Raw genomic sequence first — 22,230 nt, 5'->3', positions numbered from 1 at the left:
TCCTGTTATGGGCATTTTTGGCTTCGGAACTGGGCCGTTACCAGGCAAAGTAGGCCATTGTGTCCTTGGCGTTGTTTCGTCCTGGCTTGGTTTGCTCTCCGGGCCGCTCCCCTTTCTTATTTTCTTTCTTTGCTGGGTGGCTGTCCCCTTGGGGGATGGAGGTGTCTCCCCTTCTGGTGCCGTGTTCCCAGCTGGAGCCTTGGTGGGTACTGTCAAGGGTGTCTCTCCTTCCAGCTTGCTTTTGTTACCACTGGCCGGAGAGTCACCCCTTTTCCGTATTTGGTCCTCTTGGGGAGTGTTGGGGGGCCAATCACTGTCTTCCCCGCCGAATAGTGAGCAGATGGAGGCTATTACGTCTTCATCCAGCGTCTCGGTTTGGTCCGCGGTGCTGATTTCCTCCTTTTCTGTTGGGGAGTCGCCCTTTGGGGGAGCGGGGGATGGGTTCCCCGGTCTTCCTCCCTTGGTTCTGCCGTCCTGGGGTGCAGCTGGTTGGCTGGGTTCTGCACTTTCCCCAGCTAGTGACTTAACGGCAGCTTTTTCCGCTGGGTTGCCCTCGTGGGGAGCGGTTGCAGGTGCTTTTCGGGGGGTCGCCGCGGGCTGCGGCCCTACCCTCCCGCTTTCTTCCAAGGTCGCCGCGCGCCGGGGCCCTACCTTGTTTCCTGGCGCCGTCTCGCCGGGAGATGCATCAGCTCCCTCACATAGGGAGTCGTTAGCAGTTGAGATGCTGCGCATTTGGGGTGACGTACCCCTCCTGCCTGGCATCGTGGCGGTTGCACTGGCCGCTGGCGCGGACCAAAGTGTAGTGGGGGGAAAAGAAAACCCAGGGGGATGGAGGGGGAGGAGGGGGAGGAGCGGACTTTGAAGAAATTAGAGTTTTTGACTTCCCCTCACGGGGATGTCGGGTTAGCAGCTCAGATCCCCCCGCGAGGGGGGAGAGCAGAGAAGAAAGACGCAGTGGGTGCTAGCGGGTCAGAGTGCCGCGTCGCAATTAAGAGAGAGAGGGGATAGGCATCCCTGCCCACAGAGGGGAGCAGAAACGAAGCACCCGCCCTACCCCACGTCACCCTACCCACTAACTTACCCCAACGGAAGCGAGAAAGAGAACCCTGTCTGCTCGATCCACTGGGAGAGCAGCGAAGATAGACAAAGTTTGGGCCTGGCAGGTCAGAGTGCTGCTCAGGCAATTAAGTGTGGAGAAATTAGACCATCCCCTGTCTCTAGAGGGAAGAGACCGGAACGAAGAAAAAACGCATGCAAAACAAAAACAACAAAAGCAGGTCTCAACTACCAGCTAGTGGTGCTGGTCCCGAGATTCCAGTCTCCCAAAAAAGGGGATCGGTTTCCGGGTCCAAGCTCCCACAAATGTGGAGTCGGTCCTTTAGGTCCTGACTCCCCAAAGGAGGGGGTCGGTCCTTGCTAACCAAGGTTAGTATGAAAACACCTTAACCTAGCCCGAAAGCCCGGTGGCGAAAGTTTAGTAACTGAGAGAACAGATACTACACTTTGATCTTGTTTATATATTTTATTGAGAAAGAAAAAATTGAACATAAAAAACGTACAAAAAATTCAATTCAACAAAATTAGGCACAAGGCCCTACAAGAAATTGGGAGGGGGAGGGTACAGGGTCTTTTTGACTACGTAACAGATGAGACTTTGAAGTCTTACTCTTGACTGGCAACATTTACCAAAATACCTCAATCACTCTGTGGATCCTAATCTAACTAATAACCCCAGCGTTCAATGTAAAATTTAACTATGTACAATTTGTATATTCATTTCTGTATGTTGTGTGTGCATTTTTTTTTTTTTTTTTTTTTTTGTGTGTGTGTGTATGTGTGAGAAAATAAAGTTCGATTTCATTAGAAAGAGTTCTTGAATTAATTGGCATAAAATGTTCGTGGAGTGGGAAAAAACTAATGAAAATGTTCATTTCAAAAATAAGGAAAATCTACTAATGTGTTGTTAGTAAGACCCCCCCTGTACTATTCTATGTGGCTAGATCCCCCACTGTTTTCCGGGGAACCGAAAGCAAGCAGAGCATCCCTAATGGGGTTTGGGGAAGTCGCCTTAATGGAGGTGGGAGAAAATAAAGCAACGGATGGAGGGGGTAGGAAGGTGACCTCTGAGTAGGGGGATGATCGGGGGCATCAGAAAATAAAGATGAGGAGCAGGGGGGGTTGGGCAGACTCAGAGGTTCTCTAATACCAAAAAATAAAATCAGGAACAGGATCTCATTTGTACCACCAGTCAAGAGTTACTTTACTGAACTTATAATGCTAACCTAGGCGGGATGGGTTCCGTAGGACCCAGCACCGCCCATGCCATGCCTAAGGAGGGAACACGTATTGAAACTTGGCTCCTCGACGGATGCACAAACTAGTGCTGTGCACCCACCTCTTGTCAAATTCCACTCTAGGCAACCTCTTCCAATCGCATCTGATCTTTACTTTAAGCAAATGTTTAAAGTAAACGATCAGATCCCGATCAGGAACAGATGTCCCTTCGTGGACCAACTTGAGGCGCGCGATCCAAATGGTCATGCGCGCTACTGCTAGGATCGCCAGGAAAACCAAACTTTCCTCCCTGGGGAACGGCGGCTCCATGTTGTACACAAAAGTTCCTACGTCGAGATCGAGCAGACACTCGGCATCGATGCGAGCTGTTACCCCCTCGACGTACCTTAATAGGGGCTGTATCCGGCTGCAACTAAAAAACGCGTGCTCGATTGTTTCGGGCTCGCGTTCGTCACAGCACGGACAGAAGCGACTGGTATGTTCTTTATACCGGAAAAGTACGTCGAAGAGGGGCAGCGCATTTCGGACCAGTCGCCAAGTCAGGGAGAATTCCGAGTTATTCAGAACCTCCCGTCCCGGCGCCCAACGCCATTGAGAACGGACAACCTCCATCGACCATCCCATCCGCCTACAAAGTGGATCCTTCGCGGTCCCCTCCACTAAATCCCGATACAGTTTCTTCCTTGGCTGATCGAGGACATTGGTCCCCGGCAAAGCTCTAAGAGCGGTTCGGCATTCGGAGAAGAACTTGGACTCCCCCTTCGGTCTACGACGACCTTCTACCGAAGGATTGGGTTTGAGATTGGGAAACGAGTTCTCAACCACAGGGACCCAAGGAGCGTCTCCTTCAAGCGAACGACCCAGGAAAGCCAATCTCTCGGCGTTTCTATGACACAAGAGACTGGGCTGACCCAGGCCTCCCTCGCTCGGATTTTGAACACAGACCTCTCTGCAGACATAATGCTTACCCTCGTTCCACAAAAGTGAATCGAGGCGCCCTTGTAAGCGGGTTAGTCGTTCTGCAGGGAGAGGAAGTACAGACAAACGGTAAAGGATGAGCGGAAAGACGTATGTAGCACACGCCTCCGCCCGACCCTTCAAGGACAATTTCCTTCCAATCCAAGTCTTTACTGACGATTTGACCTTAGACTGTACTTCCGACCAATTCTTTTCCAGCTGAAGTCCCGGTCCAAACCAGACACCGAGAATGCGGACCGGTCCATCGGTCCAGCTGAAAATACCTGGAAGCGAGTTTACCCCGGTCCAGGCCCCCAACCGCAGGCCAACAGACTTGCTACGGTTGAAGATGGCCCCTGTTACTTCTTCGTATCGAGCGAGCGCCTCGACCACCGCTTGAACGTCCGTGAGGCAAGACACGAACACGGTGACGTCATCGGCGAACGCGGAAACCCTGGCTCGTGTGCCTCCAGGGAGAGCTATTCCGCGCAGGACTGGTGTAGCCGCCTCGTCCCTTAACTTGCGAAGGAGGGGTTCCAACGCCAGGACATACAACAGAGGCGACAGCGGACAACCCTGTCGCACCGACCGAGAGACAGCGAATGACTCCGACAGCTTACCGTTGATCTGCACCGCTACCGTCGGCCTGTCATACAGAACAAAGATCCACTTGCGGAAGTCCGGATTAAATCCGGCGGCCTCTAGCACAGATCCTAGGAACCGATGGTCGACCCTATCGAATGCCTTGGACTGATCCAAACTGATCAGCGCGGCTTCGGCGTCGTCTTCTGTCCCCTCTATGATCGAGCGTATCAAGTGCAAATTGTCTTGAATCGATCTCCCCTTCACAGCATAAGTCTGGTCCGGTTCGATCAAGTCAGTGATGACAACCTGCAAGCGATTCGCAAGAATCTTTGCCAAAATCTTTAACTCTGTGTTTAGCAGAGTCAAGGGCCTAAAATCATCAAAGTTTTCCCTCCCACCATGCCGTTGACCTTTCCTCAGCAATGTGATCACACCTTTGGTCACCTGTCCGGGGATGGAACCCTGGGCAAACCAATGGTTGAACATATCCTTCAGAATAGGGACCAACATGGGCGACAGCCTCAAGTAAAACTCGTAGGGTAGACCATCAAGCCCCGGGGATTTGTTATAGCCAACCTGCTTCAACGCAGTAATGACCTCATGTTCAGTAATAAGACCATCACAGCTAGCCGCCCGAGCCGCCGTGAGGCGGGGCGAGTCAGCCAAATAGCTGCCAAACTCATCAACCCTGAGTCCGGGTAGTTGGGTGAAGCGCACCGATAGATGCTCCCGAAACCCCTCGCAGATCTCCCGAGTCGATACTAAGGGGTGTCCTTCCAGGTTATGTACTTTACGAATGTACCCATCCGAACCGCGCCTTAAAGCAGCCTTACGCTCAACAGCGTCAACATTCACAGCCTCGTTAGAAACTTTCTTTAACCTAGCCCTAACTACTTGACCTTCATACCGCTCGCTAGCCAAGCGGTTGAGATCTTGTTTAGCTAGTGCTAACTCTAGGGGGTCTCCCCCCTCCACCGCCCGGGTCAGCTTATCCTCTAAACGCTTCTTTGCCTTAGCCTTATCTATCGCGAGGCGTTGGCTATACTGGACAGAGAAGCGCCTAATTTTGGCCTTGAGACTAACCCACCACTTACTCCCTGTAACCGCCCCCACTAAAGCCCGCTGAATTAGCTCAGTGACCTTCAACCGGTAGTCCTCCAGCTCCAACAAGGTGCTGTTGAACTTCCAGTATCCGGCCAGTTTAGGCCTAGCACTTAAGCTCAAACGGGCCATAACAAGTTTATGGTCCGAGTGTCCTAGCAAGTGGAACGTGGGGCAAGATAGGAAGTCTACATCGCCTCTTCTAACTAACATCCGATCCAAGTAAGTGCTTGGATGGGAAGGCACTACAGGATGCCACGTCCACATCTCCCGCCCCGGATGATCCAGACGAAATCTGTCGACGAGATCGCACGAGGCCATCAGGTCAGACAGACTGCTGTCACACCACGCCGACCCGCTAGTCCCCCCGACCTTATCTATTTTGGGATCAAGGATTGCATTCCAATCCCCCATTAAAACTAACCGTTCCGGATCCACTAAGAAGCCCTCCAACCGTCGAAAAAAGGTTGCCCTCTCTACAGCAGCATTGGGAGCATAAACAGCAACAATCCGAAAAACACTACAATTAACAGCAACATCAACAACAAGCGCCCGCCCGTCCTCACCTGCGTGAACAACATTCACCGACGCTGACAGGGTGCGACTCACTAGCAAGGAGATTCCACGACTATAGGTATTGCCATATGCTGAGTAGACATCGTAATCGTTTACCAGCACCTGACAATCCGCGTCACAAACAAAGTGGGTCTCCTGGATAGCGGCAATATCTACCTTGAGGGACACCAAGTCTCTCACAACGCGCGAGGCCTTGCTTCGACACCTGATGCCCCTCACATTCAATGTAGCCAAGTTCAAAGACATGATCACTTACCTCAAGCACTGTCACAGACGGGTCTGAAATCCTGGGCAGTGAGGACATGGCAGGCCTGGCCAAGGCTGCCAGTAAGTAAATCCGATGAAGGTGATCCATCCTTGGCCACGCCCCCCACGTCCAGGGGGAAGGTTAGTTTGAGTGCCCTGTATAGCGATGGGTGTACATACATGGGGATTCTACCCTCACATTTAAAGAAAATGTTGGTCAGTGAAGGATGGTCCCTATCCACCAGCTGCTGGCCTGGGATCGCATTCTTCGCTGCCTTAATCATTGCCCACATTCCTCCAGTCCTACCGTCCTTGTTGACCCTAACGAAAGTGGTCAACAGGGGAGCGTCCTTGAATTTAGTGGGGTCTGTTACTAGGTCTCCACCGACTTTTTCAAAGTTTTTAAGTTTATTGTACCGGACCTTCTGTTGTCCTTTAAGGTCCGGAGCCGGTTGGAGAGGGTCTGTTTCACAAATCCTGCTTCCTGGCAGGAAGGGGAGCTTTTTGGTCCGTTCAGTGCGGACTTTGGGAGTGGGGGAGGGGACCTCTTTTGGTTGATGGGGAGGCTGAGCGCTTGGGGAGGGGGTAGCCTGCTCGTTTTCTTCTTTTTGGCTCCTGTCACGGGATGAGGGGCGGGAAGAGTTTCTTGGGGCCTTTATAGGAGAGGGGGAAGGTTGTTCGGGTTGCTGGGGTGCTGGGATCACAGGGGGCTCATCCTGTGTTGTTGTTGCGAGGGAGTCCTTCTCAGTCTCAGTGGGGGTAGGAGGGTTTGCGCGTGTCTTGCGGCTTTTCCTCCTCCTGGCCCTCCTGATCTCTGTTGCGCTCAGGGCCATAGAGACTGTTGTTGTCTCTTCCTCTGCCTCTGACGCGGCCTCCTCCTCAGATTCTGGTAGTTTCCTCTTGTTTGAGGAGGAGGGTGTCTGTGTGTCCATTTTCTCCGTCTCGCTCTTCGGTTGTTCTTGGTCTTGGGTGACTGTCTGCAAGGATGGCTGTTTGTTGATCTTGCCTTTCTTTACGACCGTCACCCAGCCTGTCGGTGCCTCTGGAGGATTTGCGGCCGGCGCGGGAGCAGCGGCTTGATTTGTTGTCACGCTTGTTCCCGCCGCTTTTGTGGGCTTCTTCCCTCCGTTCCTCTTTGGACAGTCCTTCGCCATATGCCCTTGTTGTGTGCACAGCCAGCAATGAGGCCTCCTCCCTTCCACTATAAGGGAGAGTGTCCACTCTCCGAACTTGAGTGTGGCTGGGATGGCGTAGAATCCAGCCTTGTCCAGGACCATCTGTACTTTGTAGTCCCCGGTCATGATGTTTCTTAATCCGCGGACCGGGGTGACTTCCTCTACGTCTCCATACTGGCTTAGGATAGCCCCCAGTTGTTTGGCCTCCATATAGCAGGGGACGTTTAGAGCAGAAACATTTGCTCTCCTCTTGTTCATATAGATGGGTTGGAGCTTTATGTTCCTGCTCTGATGGCAGGTCCTGGACAGCCTGACTGCGTCTTCGGAGGTGGGGAGCAGAACATCCCACTGTGCGTAACTCCTTCTACAGATGTAGTTGGCGGGAATGTTCTGCTCCAGCAACACGTTCATCATGGTGTCCTTGTTGACGCCCGTCAGACCCCTTGTCTTGGTGTCTGAAGTTATCAGCGAGAGCACTCTTTTCTCCAGAACTTCCACTTGACCCGGGAGGGGTTGGATGTTGTTCCCCTGGGTATACTCCTTGTAAGTGGAGTCGAAGAGTGCTCTGTAGTCTTCGGGCGTCAACTTCCCTTGCTGCTCTTTGGGGCCCCATGCCGGTCCTCCATCCTGGTGGGTGTCAGCTGGACTCGGGTTGGGGGGCGTAGCTGGTGTTGTGGGGCTCTCTCCTGTTATGGGCATTTTTGGCTTCGGAACTGGGCCGTTACCAGGCAAAGTAGGCCATTGTGTCCTTGGCGTTGTTTCGTCCTGGCTTGGTTTGCTCTCCGGGCCGCTCCCTTTTCTTATTTTCTTCCTTTGCTGGGTGGCTGTCCCCTTGGGGGATGGAGGTGTCTCCCCTTCTGGTGCCGTGTTCCCAGCTGGAGCCTTGGTGGGTACTGTCAAGGGTGTCTCTCCTTCCAGCTTGCTTTTGTTACCACTGGCCGGAGAGTCACCCCTTTTCCGTATTTGGTCCTCTTGGGGAGTGTTGGGGGGCCAATCACTGTCTTCCCCGCCGAATAGTGAGCAGATGGAGGCTATTACATCTTCGTCCAGCGCCTCGGTTTGGTCCGCGGTGCTGTTTTCCTCCTTTTCTGTTGGGGAGTCGCCCTTTGGGGGAGCGGGGGATGGGTTCCCCGGTCTTCCTCCCTTGGTTCTGCCGTCCTGGGGTGCAGCTGGTTGGCTGGGTTCTGCACTTTCCCCAGCTAGTGACTTAACGGCAGCTTTTTCCGCTGGGTTGCCCTCGTGGGGAGCGGTTGCAGGTGCTTTTCGGGGGGTCGCCGCGGGCTGCGGCCCTACCCTCCCGCTTTCTTCCAAGGTCGCCGCGCGCCGGGGCCCTACCTTGTTTCCTGGCGCCGTCTCGCCGGGAGATGCATCAGCTCCCTCACATAGGGAGTCGTTAGCAGTTGAGATGCTGCGCATTTGGGGTGACGTACCCCTCCTGCCTGGCATCGTGGCGGTTGCACTGGCCGCTGGCGCGGACCAAAGTGTAGTGGGGGGAAAAGAAAACCCAGGGGGATGGAGGGGGAGGAGGGGGAGGAGCGGACTTTGAAGAAATTAGAGTTTTTGACTTCCCCTCACGGGGATGTCGGGTTAGCAGCTCAGATCCCCCCGCGAGGGGGGAGAGCAGAGAAGAAAGACGCAGTGGGTGCTAGCGGGTCAGAGTGCCGCGTCGCAATTAAGAGAGAGAGGGGATAGGCATCCCTGCCCACAGAGGGGAGCAGAAACGAAGCACCCGCCCTACCCCACGTCACCCTACCCACTAACTTACCCCAACGGAAGCGAGAAAGAGAACCCTGTCTGCTCGATCCACTGGGAGAGCAGCGAAGATAGACAAAGTTTGGGCCTGGCAGGTCAGAGTGCTGCTCAGGCAATTAAGTGTGGAGAAATTAGACCATCCCCTGTCTCTAGAGGGAAGAGACCGGAACGAAGAAAAAACGCATGCAAAACAAAAACAACAAAAGCAGGTCTCAACTACCAGCTAGTGGTGCTGGTCCCGAGATTCCAGTCTCCCAAAAAAGGGGATCGGTTTCCGGGTCCAAGCTCCCACAAATGTGGAGTCGGTCCTTTAGGTCCTGACTCCCCAAAGGAGGGGGTCGGTCCTTGCTAACGAAAGTTAGTATGAAAACACCTTAACCTAGCCCGAAAGCCCGGTGGCGGAAAGTTTAGTAACTGAGAGAACAGATACTACACTTTGATCTTGTTTATATATTTTATTGAGAAAGAAAAAATTGAACATAAAAAACGTACAAAAAATTCAATTCAACAAAATTAGGCACAAGGCCCTACAAGAAATTGGGAGGGGGAGGGTACAGGGTCTTTTTGACTACGTAACAGATGAGACTTTGAAGTCTTACTCTTGACTGGCAACATTTACCAAAATACCTCAATCACTCTGTGGATCCTAATCTAACTAATAACCCCAGCGTTCAATGTAAAATTTAACTATGTACAATTTGTATATTCATTTCTGTGTGTTGTGTGTGCATTTTTTTTTTTTTTTTTTTTTTTTTTTTTTTTGTGTGTGTGTGTGTGTATGTGTGAGAAAATAAAGTTCGATTTCATTAGAAAGAGTTCTTGAATTAATTGGCATAAAATGTTCGTGGAGTGGGAAAAAACTAATGAAAATGTTCATTTCAAAAATAAGGAAAATCTACTAATGTGTTGTTAGTAAGACCCCCCCCTGTACTATTCTATGTGGCTAGATCCCCCACTGTTTTCCGGGGAACCGAAAACAAGCAGAGCATCCCTAATGGGGTTTGGGGAAGTCGCCTTAATGGAGGTGGGAGAAAATAAAGCAACGGATGGAGGGGGTAGGAAGGTGACCTCTGAGTAGGGGGATGATCGGGGGCATCAGAAAATAAAGATGAGGAGCAGGGGGGGTTGGGCAGACTCAGAGGTTCTCTAATACCAAAAAATAAAATCAGGAACAGGATCTCATTTGTACCACCAGTCAAGAGTTACTTTACTGAACTTATAATGCTAACCTAGGCGGGATGGGTTCCGTAGGACCCAGCACCGCCCATACCATGCCTAAGGAGGGAACACGTATTGAAACTTGGCTCCTCGACGGATGCACAAACTAGTGCTGTGCACCCACCTCTTGTCAAATTCCACTCTAGGCAACCTCTTCCAATCGCATCTGATCTTTACTTTAAGCAAATGTTTAAAGTAAACGATCAGATCCCGATCAGGAACAGATGTCCCTTCGTGGACCAACTTGAGGCGCGCGATCCAAATGGTCATGCGCGCTACTGCTAGGATCGCCAGGAAAACCAAACTTTCCTCCCTGGGGAACGGCGGCTCCATGTTGTACACAAAAGTTCCTACGTCGAGATCGAGCAGACACTCGGCATCGATGCGAGCTGTTACCCCCTCGACGTACCTTAATAGGGGCTGTATCCGGCTGCAACTAAAAAATGCGTGCTCGATTGTTTCGGGCTCGCGTTCGTCACAGCACGGACAGAAGCGGCTGGTATGTTCTTTATACCGGAAAAGTACGTCGAAGAGGGGCAGCGCATTTCGGACCAGTCGCCAAGTCAGGGAGAATTCCGAGTTATTCAGAATCTCCCGTCCCGGCGCCCAACGCCATTGAGAACGGACAACCTCCATCGACCATCCCATCCGCCTACAAAGTGGATCCTTTGCGGTCCCCTCCACTAAATCCCGATACAGTTTCTTCCTTGGCTGATCGAGGACATTGGTCCCCGGCAAAGCTCTAAGAGCGGTTCGGCATTCGGAGAAGAACTTGGACTCCCCCTTCGGTCTACGACGACCTTCTACCGAAGGGTTGGGTTTGAGGTTGGGAAACGAGTTCTCAACCACAGGGACCCAAGGAGCGTCTCCTTCAAGCGAACGACCCAGGAAAGCCAATCTCTCGGCGTTTCTATGACACAAGAGACTGGGCTGACCCAGGCCTCCCTCGCTCGGATTTTGAACACAGACCTCTCTGCAGACATAATGCTTACCCTCGTTCCACAAAAGTGAATCGAGGCGCCCTTGTAAGCGGGTTAGTCGTTCTGCAGGGAGAGGAAGTACAGACAAACGGTAAAGGATAAGCGGAAAGACGTATGTAGCACACGCCTCCGCCCGACCCTTCAAGGACAATTTCCTTCCAATCCAAGTCTTTACTGACGATTTGACCTTAGACTGTACTTCCGACCAATTCTTTTCCAGCTGAAGTCCCGGTCCAAACCAGACACCGAGAATGCGGACCGGTCCATCGGTCCAGCTGAAAATACCTGGAAGCGAGTTTACCCCGGTCCAGGCCCCCAACCGCAGGCCAACAGACTTGCTACGGTTGAAGATGGCCCCTGTTACTTCTTCGTATCGAGCGAGCGCCTCGACCACCGCTTGAACGTCCGTGAGGCAAGACACGAACACGGTGACGTCATCGGCGAACGCGGAAACCCTGGCTCGTGTGCCTCCAGGGAGAGCTATTCCGCGCAGGACTGGTGTAGCCGCCTCGTCCCTTAACTTGCGAAGGAGGGGTTCCAACGCCAGGACATACAACAGAGGCGACAGCGGACAACCCTGTCGCACCGGCCGAGAGACAGCGAATGACTCCGACAGCTTACCGTTGATCTGCACCGCTACCGTCGGCCTGTCATACAGAACAAAGATCCACTTGCGGAAGTCCGGATTAAATCCGGCGGCCTCTAGCACAGATCCTAGGAACCGATGGTCGACCCTATCGAATGCCTTGGACTGATCCAAACTGATCAGCGCGGCTTCGGCGTCGTCTTCTGTCCCCTCTATGATCGAGCGTATCAAGTGCAAATTGTCTTGAATCGATCTCCCCTTCACAGCATAAGTCTGGTCCGGTTCGATCAAGTCAGTGATGACAACCTGCAAGCGATTCGCAAGAATCTTTGCCAAAATCTTTAACTCTGTGTTTAGCAGAGTCAAGGGCCTAAAATCATCAAAGTTTTCCCTCCCACCATGCCGTTGACCTTTCCTCAGCAATGTGATCACACCTTTGGTCACCTGTCCAGGGATGGAACCCTGGGCAAACCAATGGTTGAACATATCCTTCAGAATAGGGACCAACATGGGCGACAGCCTCAAGTAAAACTCGTAGGGTAGACCATCAAGCCCCGGGGATTTGTTATAGCCGACCTGCTTCAACGCAGTAATGACCTCATGTTCAGTAATAAGACCATCACAGCTAGCCGCCCGAGCCGCCGTGAGGCGGGGCGAGTCAGCCAAATAGCTGCCAAACTCATCAACCCTGAGTCCGGGTAGTTGGGTGAAGCGCACCGATAGATGCTCCCGAAACCCCTCGCAGATCTCCCGAGTCGATACTAAGGGGTGTCCTTCCAGGTTATGTACTTTACAAATGTACCCATCCGAACCGCGCCTTAAAGCAGCCTTACGCTCAACAGCGTCAACATTCACAGCCTCGTTAGAAACTTTCTTTAACCTAGCCCTAACTACTTGACCTTCATACCGCTCGCTAGCCAAGCGGTTGAGATCTTGTTTAGCTAGTGCTAACTCTAGGGGGTCTCCCCCCTCCACCGCCCGGGTCAGCTTATCCTCTAAACGCTTCTTTGCCTTAGCCTTATCTATCGCGAGGCGTTGGCTATACTGGACAGAGAAGCGCCTAATTTTGGCCTTGAGACTAACCCACCACTTACTCCCTGTAACCGCCCCCACTAAAGCCCGCTGAATTAGCTCAGTGACCTTCAACCGGTAGTCCTCCAGCTCCAACAAGGTGCTGTTGAACTTCCAGTATCCGGCCAGTTTAGGCCTAGCACTTAAGCTCAAACGGGCCATAACAAGTTTATGGTCCGAGTGTCCTAGCAAGTGGAACGTGGGGCAAGATAGGAAGTCTACATCGCCTCTTCTAACTAACATCCGATCCAAGTAAGTGCTTGGATGGGAAGGCACTACAGGATGCCACGTCCACATCTCCCGCCCAGGATGATCCAGACGAAATCTGTCGACGAGATCGCACGAGGCCATCAGGTCAGACAGACTGCTGTCACACCACGCCGACCCGCTAGTCCCCCCGACCTTATCTATTTTGGGATCAAGGATTGCATTCCAATCCCCCATTAAAACTAACCGTTCCGGATCCACTAAGAAGCCCTCCAACCGTCGAAAAAAGGTTGCCCTCTCTACAGCAGCATTGGGAGCATAAACAGCAACAATCCGAAAAACACTACAATTAACAGCAACATCAACAACAAGCGCCCGCCCGTCCTCGCCTGCGTGAACAACATTCACCGACGCTGACAGGGTGCGACTCACTAGCAAGGAGATTCCACGACTATAGGTATTGCCATATGCTGAGTAGACATCGTAATCGTTTACCAACACCTGACAATCCCCGTCACAAACAAAGTGGGTCTCCTGGATAGCGGCAATATCTACCTTGAGGGACACCAAGTCTCTCACAACGCGCGAGGCCTTGCTTCGACACCTGATGCCCCTCACATTCAATGTAGCCAAGTTCAAAGACATGATCACTTACCTCAAGCACTGTCACAGACGGGTCTGAAATCCTGGGCAGTGAGGACATGGCAGGCCTGGCCAAGGCTGCCGGTAAGTAAATCCGATGAAGGTGATCCATCCTTGGCCACGCCCCCCACGTCCAGGGGGAAGGTTAGTTTGAGTGCCCTGTATAGCGATGGGTGTACATACATGGGGATTCTACCCTCACATTTAAAGAAAATGTTGGTCAGCGAAGGATGGTCCCTATCCACCAGCTGCTGGCCTGGGATCGCATTCTTCGCTGCCTTAATCATTGCCCACATTCCTCCAGTCCTAGCGTCCTTGTCGACCCTAACGAAAGTGGTCAACAAGGGAGCGTCCTTGAATTTAGTGGGGTCTGTTACTAGGTCTCCACCGACTTTTTCAAAGTTTTTGAGTTTATTGTACCGGACCTTCTGTTGTCCTTTAAGGTCCGGAGCCGGTTGGAGAGGGTCTGTTTCACAAATCCTGCTTCCTGGCAGGAAGGGGAGCTTTTTGGTCCGTTCAGTGCGGACTTTGGGAGTGGGGGAGGGGACCTCTTTTGGTTGATGGGGAGGCTGAGCGCTTGGGGAGGGGGTAGCCTGCTCGTTTTCTTCTTTTTGGCTCCTGTCACGGGATGAGGGGCGGGAAGAGTTTCTTGGGGCCTTTATAGGAGAGGGGGAAGGTTGTTCGGGTTGCTGGGGTGTTGGGATCACAGGGGGCTCATCCTGTGTTGTTGTTGCGAGGGAGTCCTTCTCAGTCTCAGTGGGGGTAGGAGGGTTTGCGCGTGTCTTGCGGCTTTTCCTCCTCCTGGCCCTCCTGATCTCTGTTGCGCTCAGGGCCATAGAGACTGTTGTTGTCTCTTCCTCTGCCTCTGACGCGGCCTCCTCCTCAGATTCTGGTAGTTTCCTCTTGTTTGAGGAGGAGGGTGTCTGTGTGTCCATTTTCTCCGTCTCGCTCTTCGGTTGTTCTTGGTCTTGGGTGACTGTCTGCAAGGATGGCTGTTTGTTGATCTTGCCTTTCTTTACGACCGTCACCCAGCCTGTCGGTGCCTCTGGAGGATTTGCGGCCGGCGCGGGAGCAGCGGCTTGATTTGTTGTCATGCTTGTTCCCGCCGCTTTTGTGGGCTTCTTCCCTCCATTCCTCTTTGGACAGTCCTTCGCCATATGCCCTTGTTGTGTGCACAGCCAGCAATGAGGCCTCCTCCCTTCCACTATAAGGGAGAGTGTCCACTCTCCGAACTTGAGTGTGGCTGGGATGGCGTAGAATCCAGCCTTGTCCAGGACCATCTGTACTTTGTAGTCCCCGGTCATGATGTTTCTTAATCCGCGGACCGGGGTGACTTCCTCTACGTCTCCATACTGGCTTAGGATAGCCCCCAGTTGTTTGGCCTCCATATAGCAGGGGACGTTTAGAGCAGAAACATTTGCTCTCCTCTTGTTCATATAGATGGGTTGGAGCTTTATGTTCCTGCTCTGATGGCAGGTCCTAGACAGCCTGACTGCGTCTTCGGAGGTGGGGAACAGAACATCCCACTGTGCGTAACTCCTTCTACAGATGTAGTTGGCGGGAATGTTCTGCTCCAGCAACACGTTCATCATGGTGTCCTTGTTGACGCCCGTCAGACCCCTTGTCTTGGTGTCTGAAGTTATCAGCGAGAGCACTCTTTTCTCCAGAACTTCCACTTGACCCGGGAGGGGTTGGATGTTGTTCCCCTGGGTATACTCCTTGTAAGTGGAGTCGAAGAGTGCTTTGTAGTCTTCGGGCGTCAACTTCCCTTGCTGCTCTTTGGGGCCCCATGCCGGTCCTCCATCCTGGTGGGTGTCAGCTGGACTCGGGTTGGGGGGCGTAGCTGGTGTTGTGGGGCTCTCTCTTGTTATGGGCATTTTTGGTTTCGGAACTGGGCCGTTACCAGGCAAAGTAGGCCATTGTGTCTTTGGCGTTGTTTCGTCCTGGCTTGGTTTGCTTTCCGGGCCGCTCCCTTTTCTTATTTTCTTCCTTTGCTGGGTGGCTGTCCCCTTGGGGGATGGAGGTGTCTCCCCTTCTGGTGCCGTGTTCCCAGCTGGAGCCTTGGTGGGTACTGTCAAGGGTGTCTCTCCTTCCAGCTTGCTTTTGTTACCACTGGCTGGAGAGTCACCCCTTTTCCGTATTTGGTCCTCTTGGGGAGTGTTGGGGGGCCAATCACTGTCTTCCCCGCCGAATAGTGAGCAGATGGAGGCTATTACGTCATCATCCAGCGCCTCGGTTTGGTCCGCGGTGCTGATTTCCTCCTTTTCTGTTGGGGAGTCGCCCTTTGGGGGAGCGGGGGATGGGTTCCCCGGTCTTCCTCCCTTGGTTCTGCCGTCCTGGGGTGCAGCTGGTTGGCTGGGTTCTGCACTTTCCCCAGCTAGTGACTTAACGGCAGCTTTTTCCGCTGGGTTGCCCTCGTGGGGAGCGGTTGCAGGTGCTTTTTGGGGGGTCGCCGCGGGCTGCGGCCCTACCCTCCCGCTTTCTTCCAAGGTCGCCGCGCGCCGGGGCCCTACCTTGTTTCCTGGCGCCGTCTCGCCGGGAGATGCATCAGCTCCCTCACATAGGGAGTCGTTCGCAGTTGAGATGCTGCGCATTTGGGGTGACGTACCCCTCCTGCCTGGCATCGTGGCGGTTGCACTGGCCGCTGGCGCAGACCAAAGTGTAGTGGGGGAAAAGAAAACCCAGGGGAATGGAGGGGGAGGAGGGGGAGGAGCGGACTTTGAAGAAATTAGAGTTTTTGACTTCCCCTCACGGGGATGTCGGGTTAGCAGCTCAGATCCCCCCGTGAGGGGGGAGAGCAGAGAAGAAAGACGCAGTGGGTGCTAGCGGGTCAGAGTGCCGCGTCGCAATCAAGAGAGAGAGGGGATAGGCATCCCTGCCCACAGAGGGGAGCAGAAACGAAGCACCCGCCCTACCCCACGTCACCCTACCCACTAACTTACCCCAACGGAAGCGAGAAAGAGAACCCTGTCTGCTCGATCCACTGGGAGAGCAGCGAAGATAGACAAAGTTTGGGCCTGGCAGGTCAGAGTGCTGCTCAGGCAATTAAGTGTGGAGGAATTAGACCATCCCGTGTCTCTAGAGGGAAGAGACCGGAACGAAGAAAAAACGCATGCAAAAAAAACAACAAAAGCAGGTCTCAACTACCAGCTAGTGGTGCTGGTCCCGAGATTCCAGTCTCCCAAAAAAGGGGATCGGTTTCCGGGTCCAAGCTCCCACAAATGTGGAGTCGGTCCTTTAGGTCCTGACTCCCCAAAGGAGGGGGTCGGTCCTTGCTAACGAAAGTTAGTATGAAAACACCTTAACCTAGCCCGAAAGCCCGGTGGCGGAAAGTTTAGTAACTGAGAGAACAGATGGTATTTATTTGCTCCCCCACCGAGCAAATTAGGCACAAGGCCGATTTTTAATGTGAGGAGTGAAGGGAGGGAGAAGGGAAAAAGGGGACCAGCTCCCGAGAGGTGGGAAATGGGAGCTGGTTAATGGTCAGGCATGTGGGGTTGCCCCCACATCTGGTCTTTGCTAGTCATAGCTTGCAGTATCTGCCGGAACAGATGGTGTTTATTTGCTCCCCCACTGAGCAAATTAGGCACAAGGCCGTTTTTAATGTGAGGTAAAAACCAGCTCCCCTAAAAGGGGTCACTCTGGTTACCAAAAATAATAATTGTCCCAGTATAGAGGGTTTCCCCTCCATTGACTGGTACAAATTATCTTAAGTGCAGTATCTGCCGGAACAGATACTACACTTTGATCTTGACCAAAAAGGCCAAGTAGATGTTATAAAACATTAAAAAATAAATGTTTTAATTCAACAGCATTTCTTGTGGTTAACGGTAGCCGAATGGATTAGGTCCTTGCTAATGAAGCCAGAGATGGCTTCTGTTGCAGGGTTCGAATCTATCGACTGGTGTTAATCATGACACCCTGCACTGATGAATCCTGAAAGGCTGAAACACAAGTATCTGTAGGTATTTAATAATTAAGTGGTGGGGGGGTCTATTTAAATAGACATTCTGACGAGTTATTTACGGGCGTCGATTCCATGGTCGAGTGGAAGAACTGCCGACTGTCAACACGACGGTTCTAGGTTCAATTCTTGGCTTGGGAGAGATGCTAGTCCAGCGGCACTGATGAGTTGTGATATAACGAAACTGGACTGTATGTCGATGACTACAAATATATTTTAAGCCCCCCTCTTTGGGTAGAGTACTGTCGTAAATAATCTCACCCGCTACTTAATTGGCTGAAAATGCGAAGCTCGTTGTTTGTTTGTTTACGAACAGGCGATTTGAGCACTATAAAAGTGGTGGCGGGTGTCTATTTAAATAGACATTCTGACGAGTTATTTACGGGCGTCGATTCCATGGTCGAGTGGGAGTACTGCCAACTGTCAACACGACGGTTCTAGGTTCAATCTTTGGCTTGGGAGAGATGCTAGTCTAGCGGCACTGATGAGTTGTGATACTACGAAACAGGACTGTATGTCGATGACTACAAATACATATATATATATATATATATATATATATATATATATATATATATATAACTACTTCATTTAATCACATAAATTAATATACGAAAGTATAATTTTATGCGTAAACTTTATTTACTTCAACAGTGCTCAATACATAGGTAGAGCTAGGTAATAAGTTATAAAATATATATGGCGATTAAGCTACACAGAATATTCCACATTTCATCCACGCTAGGATAGCATAAGCCTGACGAATCCTAGCGTGGATGAAACGCGGAATATTGTGTAGCTTAATTGCCATATATATTTTATAACTTACTATATATATATATATATATATATATATATATATATATATATATATATATATATATATACCCAAATGCTGATGCGATTCTGTTACATGGTAAAAATTCACTGTGGCCGACTTTATACATCCATTGTATCATTTTCATATCCATTAGTATTTTTTAAAAAATCAAAACGTCTAAATGATATCTTCTCCCAACATGTGCCTTAAAAGGGAGATAACTGTTGAAATATTAAACTTCTTGTTGAGCCAGAAATATTTTCTCCAATCTCGAAAACTCTTGATTCAGAATTTTCCTTCTCCGTTTGTTGTTTTATTACAGAATTATAAAAATCAGTCTCTATAGTTTTTCTTGTTTGTTTTTGGTTGTTTATCTTTTACTTGTAAGAATGACACAACCAGAAATTGTAAGGTAGCTTTTACTTATTTATTCTTTTTGTGAGCAAAGCAATCTTAGAAATGGCAGCTGGCCAACCAGTTTACTTTTCTTTCTTATTCAATATTTGATGTTCAAACTTCTTGAACAGACATTTTCCCCTTTGTTTCTTAACCTATACAAGATTATAAATAATTCAGCATTACATATGGAAAATTAAAACTCTGCAAGGAAATATCAAATATTAAGATAGCTTTATGTATATATGTAATATGTGTGTGTGTATGTGTGTGTTTGCGTGTGTGTAAATATAATATATATACATATACATATATATATATAAAGAGAATCTCTTAGGGCTTAATCTAGTTTCTATTTAATAATTAATCCACCACCCCCATTCACCCCCCTACTTTTTCATCTCCGATTCATTGTTCCCCCTTTTCTTTTTAAAACGTAATTAAGCTCGATTTTAGCTCTGTTGAGCGAGCTTCGAAACCGGTAAGCTGACATATCAATTTTATTTTTTTATTTCACAATCTAAAATAATGTTTTCGAACAAGTTTGAATTTAGTTTTTACATAGCCATAATAAAATTTTGTACCCCGCAAAAATATTTAAATATATATATATATATATATATATATATATATATATATATATATATATATATATATGACAACTTCATTTAATCACATAAATTAATATACGAAAGTATAATTTTATGCGTAAACTAAGTATTTACTTCAACAGTGCTCAATACATAGGTAGCGCTAGGTAGTAAGTTAGAAAAATATACATGGCAATTAAGCCACACAGAGTATTTCTGACGAATCCTAGTATGGATGGAGGAAACGCGGAATATTCTGTGTAGCTTAATTGCCATATATTTTTCTAACTTACTATATATATATATATATATATATATATATATATATATATATATATATATATATATATATATATATATATATACTAGCAATCGGTGCCCGGCGTTGCCCAGGTGTTTTGAAGTGTATGCTGAGGAAAAAAAACGGTAAATTTTTTTAAACTTTGACCGTACATAGCAGAATACCTCCAGTTTAGGCCAATCTAGCCCTCCCCCCCCCCCCCCCCAGAATGAGATTTTTTTTTTTTTTTTTTTGCGAAGACAGATGCCATTTTTGGGGTGTTTTTTTTTTTTCTAATTTGTAACAGACGTAAATAAACGAAGTTTCGAAGTTATCCATGCATGTCCAACTGAGCATGTTTCGAAAATAATCTCGTATAAAAATTCTTCAATTCTTTGCATTCTTCAATTTCTTTGCATATTCAATAGTATTCTTATTTTTAAAAAAAACGCAAAAAATTGCAGATTTAAAAAAAAAAAGAAAAAAAAACGTAAAAAAATTGCAGATGTGTTGTGCGCATCTCAATATGGCGAGATAAAAAAAAAGGCTAGATTGCGAAATTTGGCCTAAAATGGAGGTATTCTGCTAGGTACATTTCCAAAATGGCCACGTTGACGTCGTCGTGATAAATAATTGTTTTTCGCTGTAAGAACATAACTACTTGATCAAATGAAGTGAACTTTTTTTTCGGAGAACTTCAGTCTATAACAGTTACGTACAATAATTTTTTTTTTCAATATTTCCATTTTTTAATGTCGTCACTAAACTGTATAAGTATCGATAGTCTTATCAACACCCCTTTTTTCTATTTATTTAAAAAGAAAATACAACTTTATACAAATTCCCTATTAATTTTTTTTTCGGTTCTTTTATACGATGATCATCTTTATTTAACTATTACGTGTAATTATATTCATACAGATATTCTATATGATTTATATTTGCGTAATATTTGCGTAGAAATGAAGAAAATCAAATTTACTGTGTATTTATCGTGTTGCCATAACAACGTGACGTAGCCAAGAACGGTAGTGGGCGTGAGTGTGTGTGCGTGTGTGCGCGTGTTTTCGTGCGGTAATGTTTGTAGTAGTAGTAGTACTAATAATCTCTCCAGCGTTTGCTTTCTTGTTGTGTGAATGGCGGACGTTGAGTCGGAGGTTGGATTGTGAAGTTTCGCATTTTTGTAATTTGTAAATGGCAAGTTAGAAAAAAATTAAACCCTTCCAAGATGGACAATAAATAAGACCAAAATATTTCATGGTAAAGTTAAGAGCGTAAGAACTATACTTTTTTAGGAGATGTGATTATTGGATTAACCAATCAGAAATCGTCTGTGGCACACACATCTCTGTTTTTATAGATATATAGATATATATATATATATATATATATATATATATATATATATATATATATATAAACATAAATATGTATACGTAAATATATATTTATAAATATGTATAAATATATTTAAATATATAAACATACACACACACACATATATATACACACACACACACTATATATATATATATATATATATATATATATATATATATATATATATATATATATATATATATGAGAGAGAGAGAGAGAGAGAGAGCGCTTTAAATAAGGTCGGGAAGATTCTAGGGGCCCCTTTCATCAACAAGCTCATCAGGAGTCAATCGTTGAATTTCTATCAAGTGTAAAACAAAACAAGCAGAGAGAGGCTCGCAACGTCTCCTAAATTTTTGTTTGAGCCGAGATATATTCATCTGAATTTAAAAGTTAAAAACCTGATATATATATATATAGTCTTGGAAGTTTTTTAACCTTTAAAACTGTATGAAAAAACTTATTTAATTTTATATCATTTAATCACCTGTAATCGCTGCATTAACATTATATATATATATATATATATATATATATATATATATATATATATATATATATATATATATATTATTTTTTTTACTATAATAATTAAATACCTACAGACACTAGTGTTTCATCCTTTCGGGATTCTTCAGTGCAGGGTGTCACGATTACTACCAGTCGAACGATTCGAACCCCGCGACACGAGACATCTCTGGCTCGATTAGCGGAGGCCGTATCCATTCGGCTACCATTAATCGTGTGAAATAGCGTTGAATTTTAAACATTTTAATTTAAATGTTCATTACGTCAGACAGACAGTGATCAAATCGTTATACGATGATCTCCTCTAAAATTGAAAGTGTTCTTGAACCATTTTTAATTTTTAAATTTTTAATTTTCTTGCTTGAGGAGATCTATCATGATCGAAACAGTTTACACATCTTAGCAAGATATGACTGTATTTATACAAAAATAATTAAAAAAATATATACATAATTTGCTCTCTTTGATTGAGCACTATCAACGCCCTTTGTTGAAATTTGAATTTCAACAAAGGGCGTTGATAGTGCTCAATCAAAGAGAGCAAATTATATATATATTTTTTTTTTAAATTATTTTTGTATATTGGTCACTGATACAGAACCACGATCAAAACGAATAAACCATCTTCAATATTTTCGTCTTTACTTTGTCCTTTTTCAGGGCATGAAAGTGCTATTCTAAGATTATTGTGAAAATCAGAATACGTTTAAATTTTCACGCTACACACGACAGTTCTAACCATTGGGCTGCATCTGCCTTCACAACACCTGTTGAAGCAAAATAAAAAAAAATCTTATTTGGTTTGCTAATGCAAAATGATCAAGTCTGAAAATCTTTTTAGAGTGTTTAATCTTATTTTCAACTAATTAGATTAAAAGATA

At 47.8% G+C, this 22,230-nt stretch overlaps 2 protein-coding genes across 3 annotated transcripts in view; one reads left to right on the top strand and one right to left on the bottom strand.

Moving 5' to 3' along the window:
* The window catches only part of LOC145247944 (uncharacterized), a 677,357-nt gene that overhangs the window by 441,559 nt on the left and 213,568 nt on the right, over nt 1–22,230 (top strand). The window lies entirely within an intron of this gene.
* Nucleotides 5,642–22,230, bottom strand: part of LOC145247942 (uncharacterized) — a 206,139-nt gene continuing 189,550 nt past the window's right edge. Inside the window, exons 2-3 of the mRNA XM_080109583.1 lie at nt 8,571–9,116; nt 5,642–8,499 (exon numbers count right to left, since the gene is read on the bottom strand). Of these exons, the coding sequence (XP_079965709.1) occupies nt 5,772–8,381 (2,610 nt within the window). The 5' untranslated portion in view covers nt 8,382–8,499; nt 8,571–9,116 and the 3' untranslated portion in view covers nt 5,642–5,771. The remainder of the gene's footprint in view (nt 8,500–8,570; nt 9,117–22,230) is intronic.

The sequence above is a fragment of the Euprymna scolopes genome, chromosome 26 (assembly GCF_053919585.1).
Source record: "Euprymna scolopes isolate OS-2025 chromosome 26, ASM5391958v1, whole genome shotgun sequence".
Lineage (NCBI taxonomy): Eukaryota > Metazoa > Mollusca > Cephalopoda > Sepiida > Sepiolidae > Euprymna > Euprymna scolopes.
The sequence above is the reverse complement of the archived record's forward strand: the minus strand, read 5'-3'. Positions and strand labels throughout refer to the sequence as shown.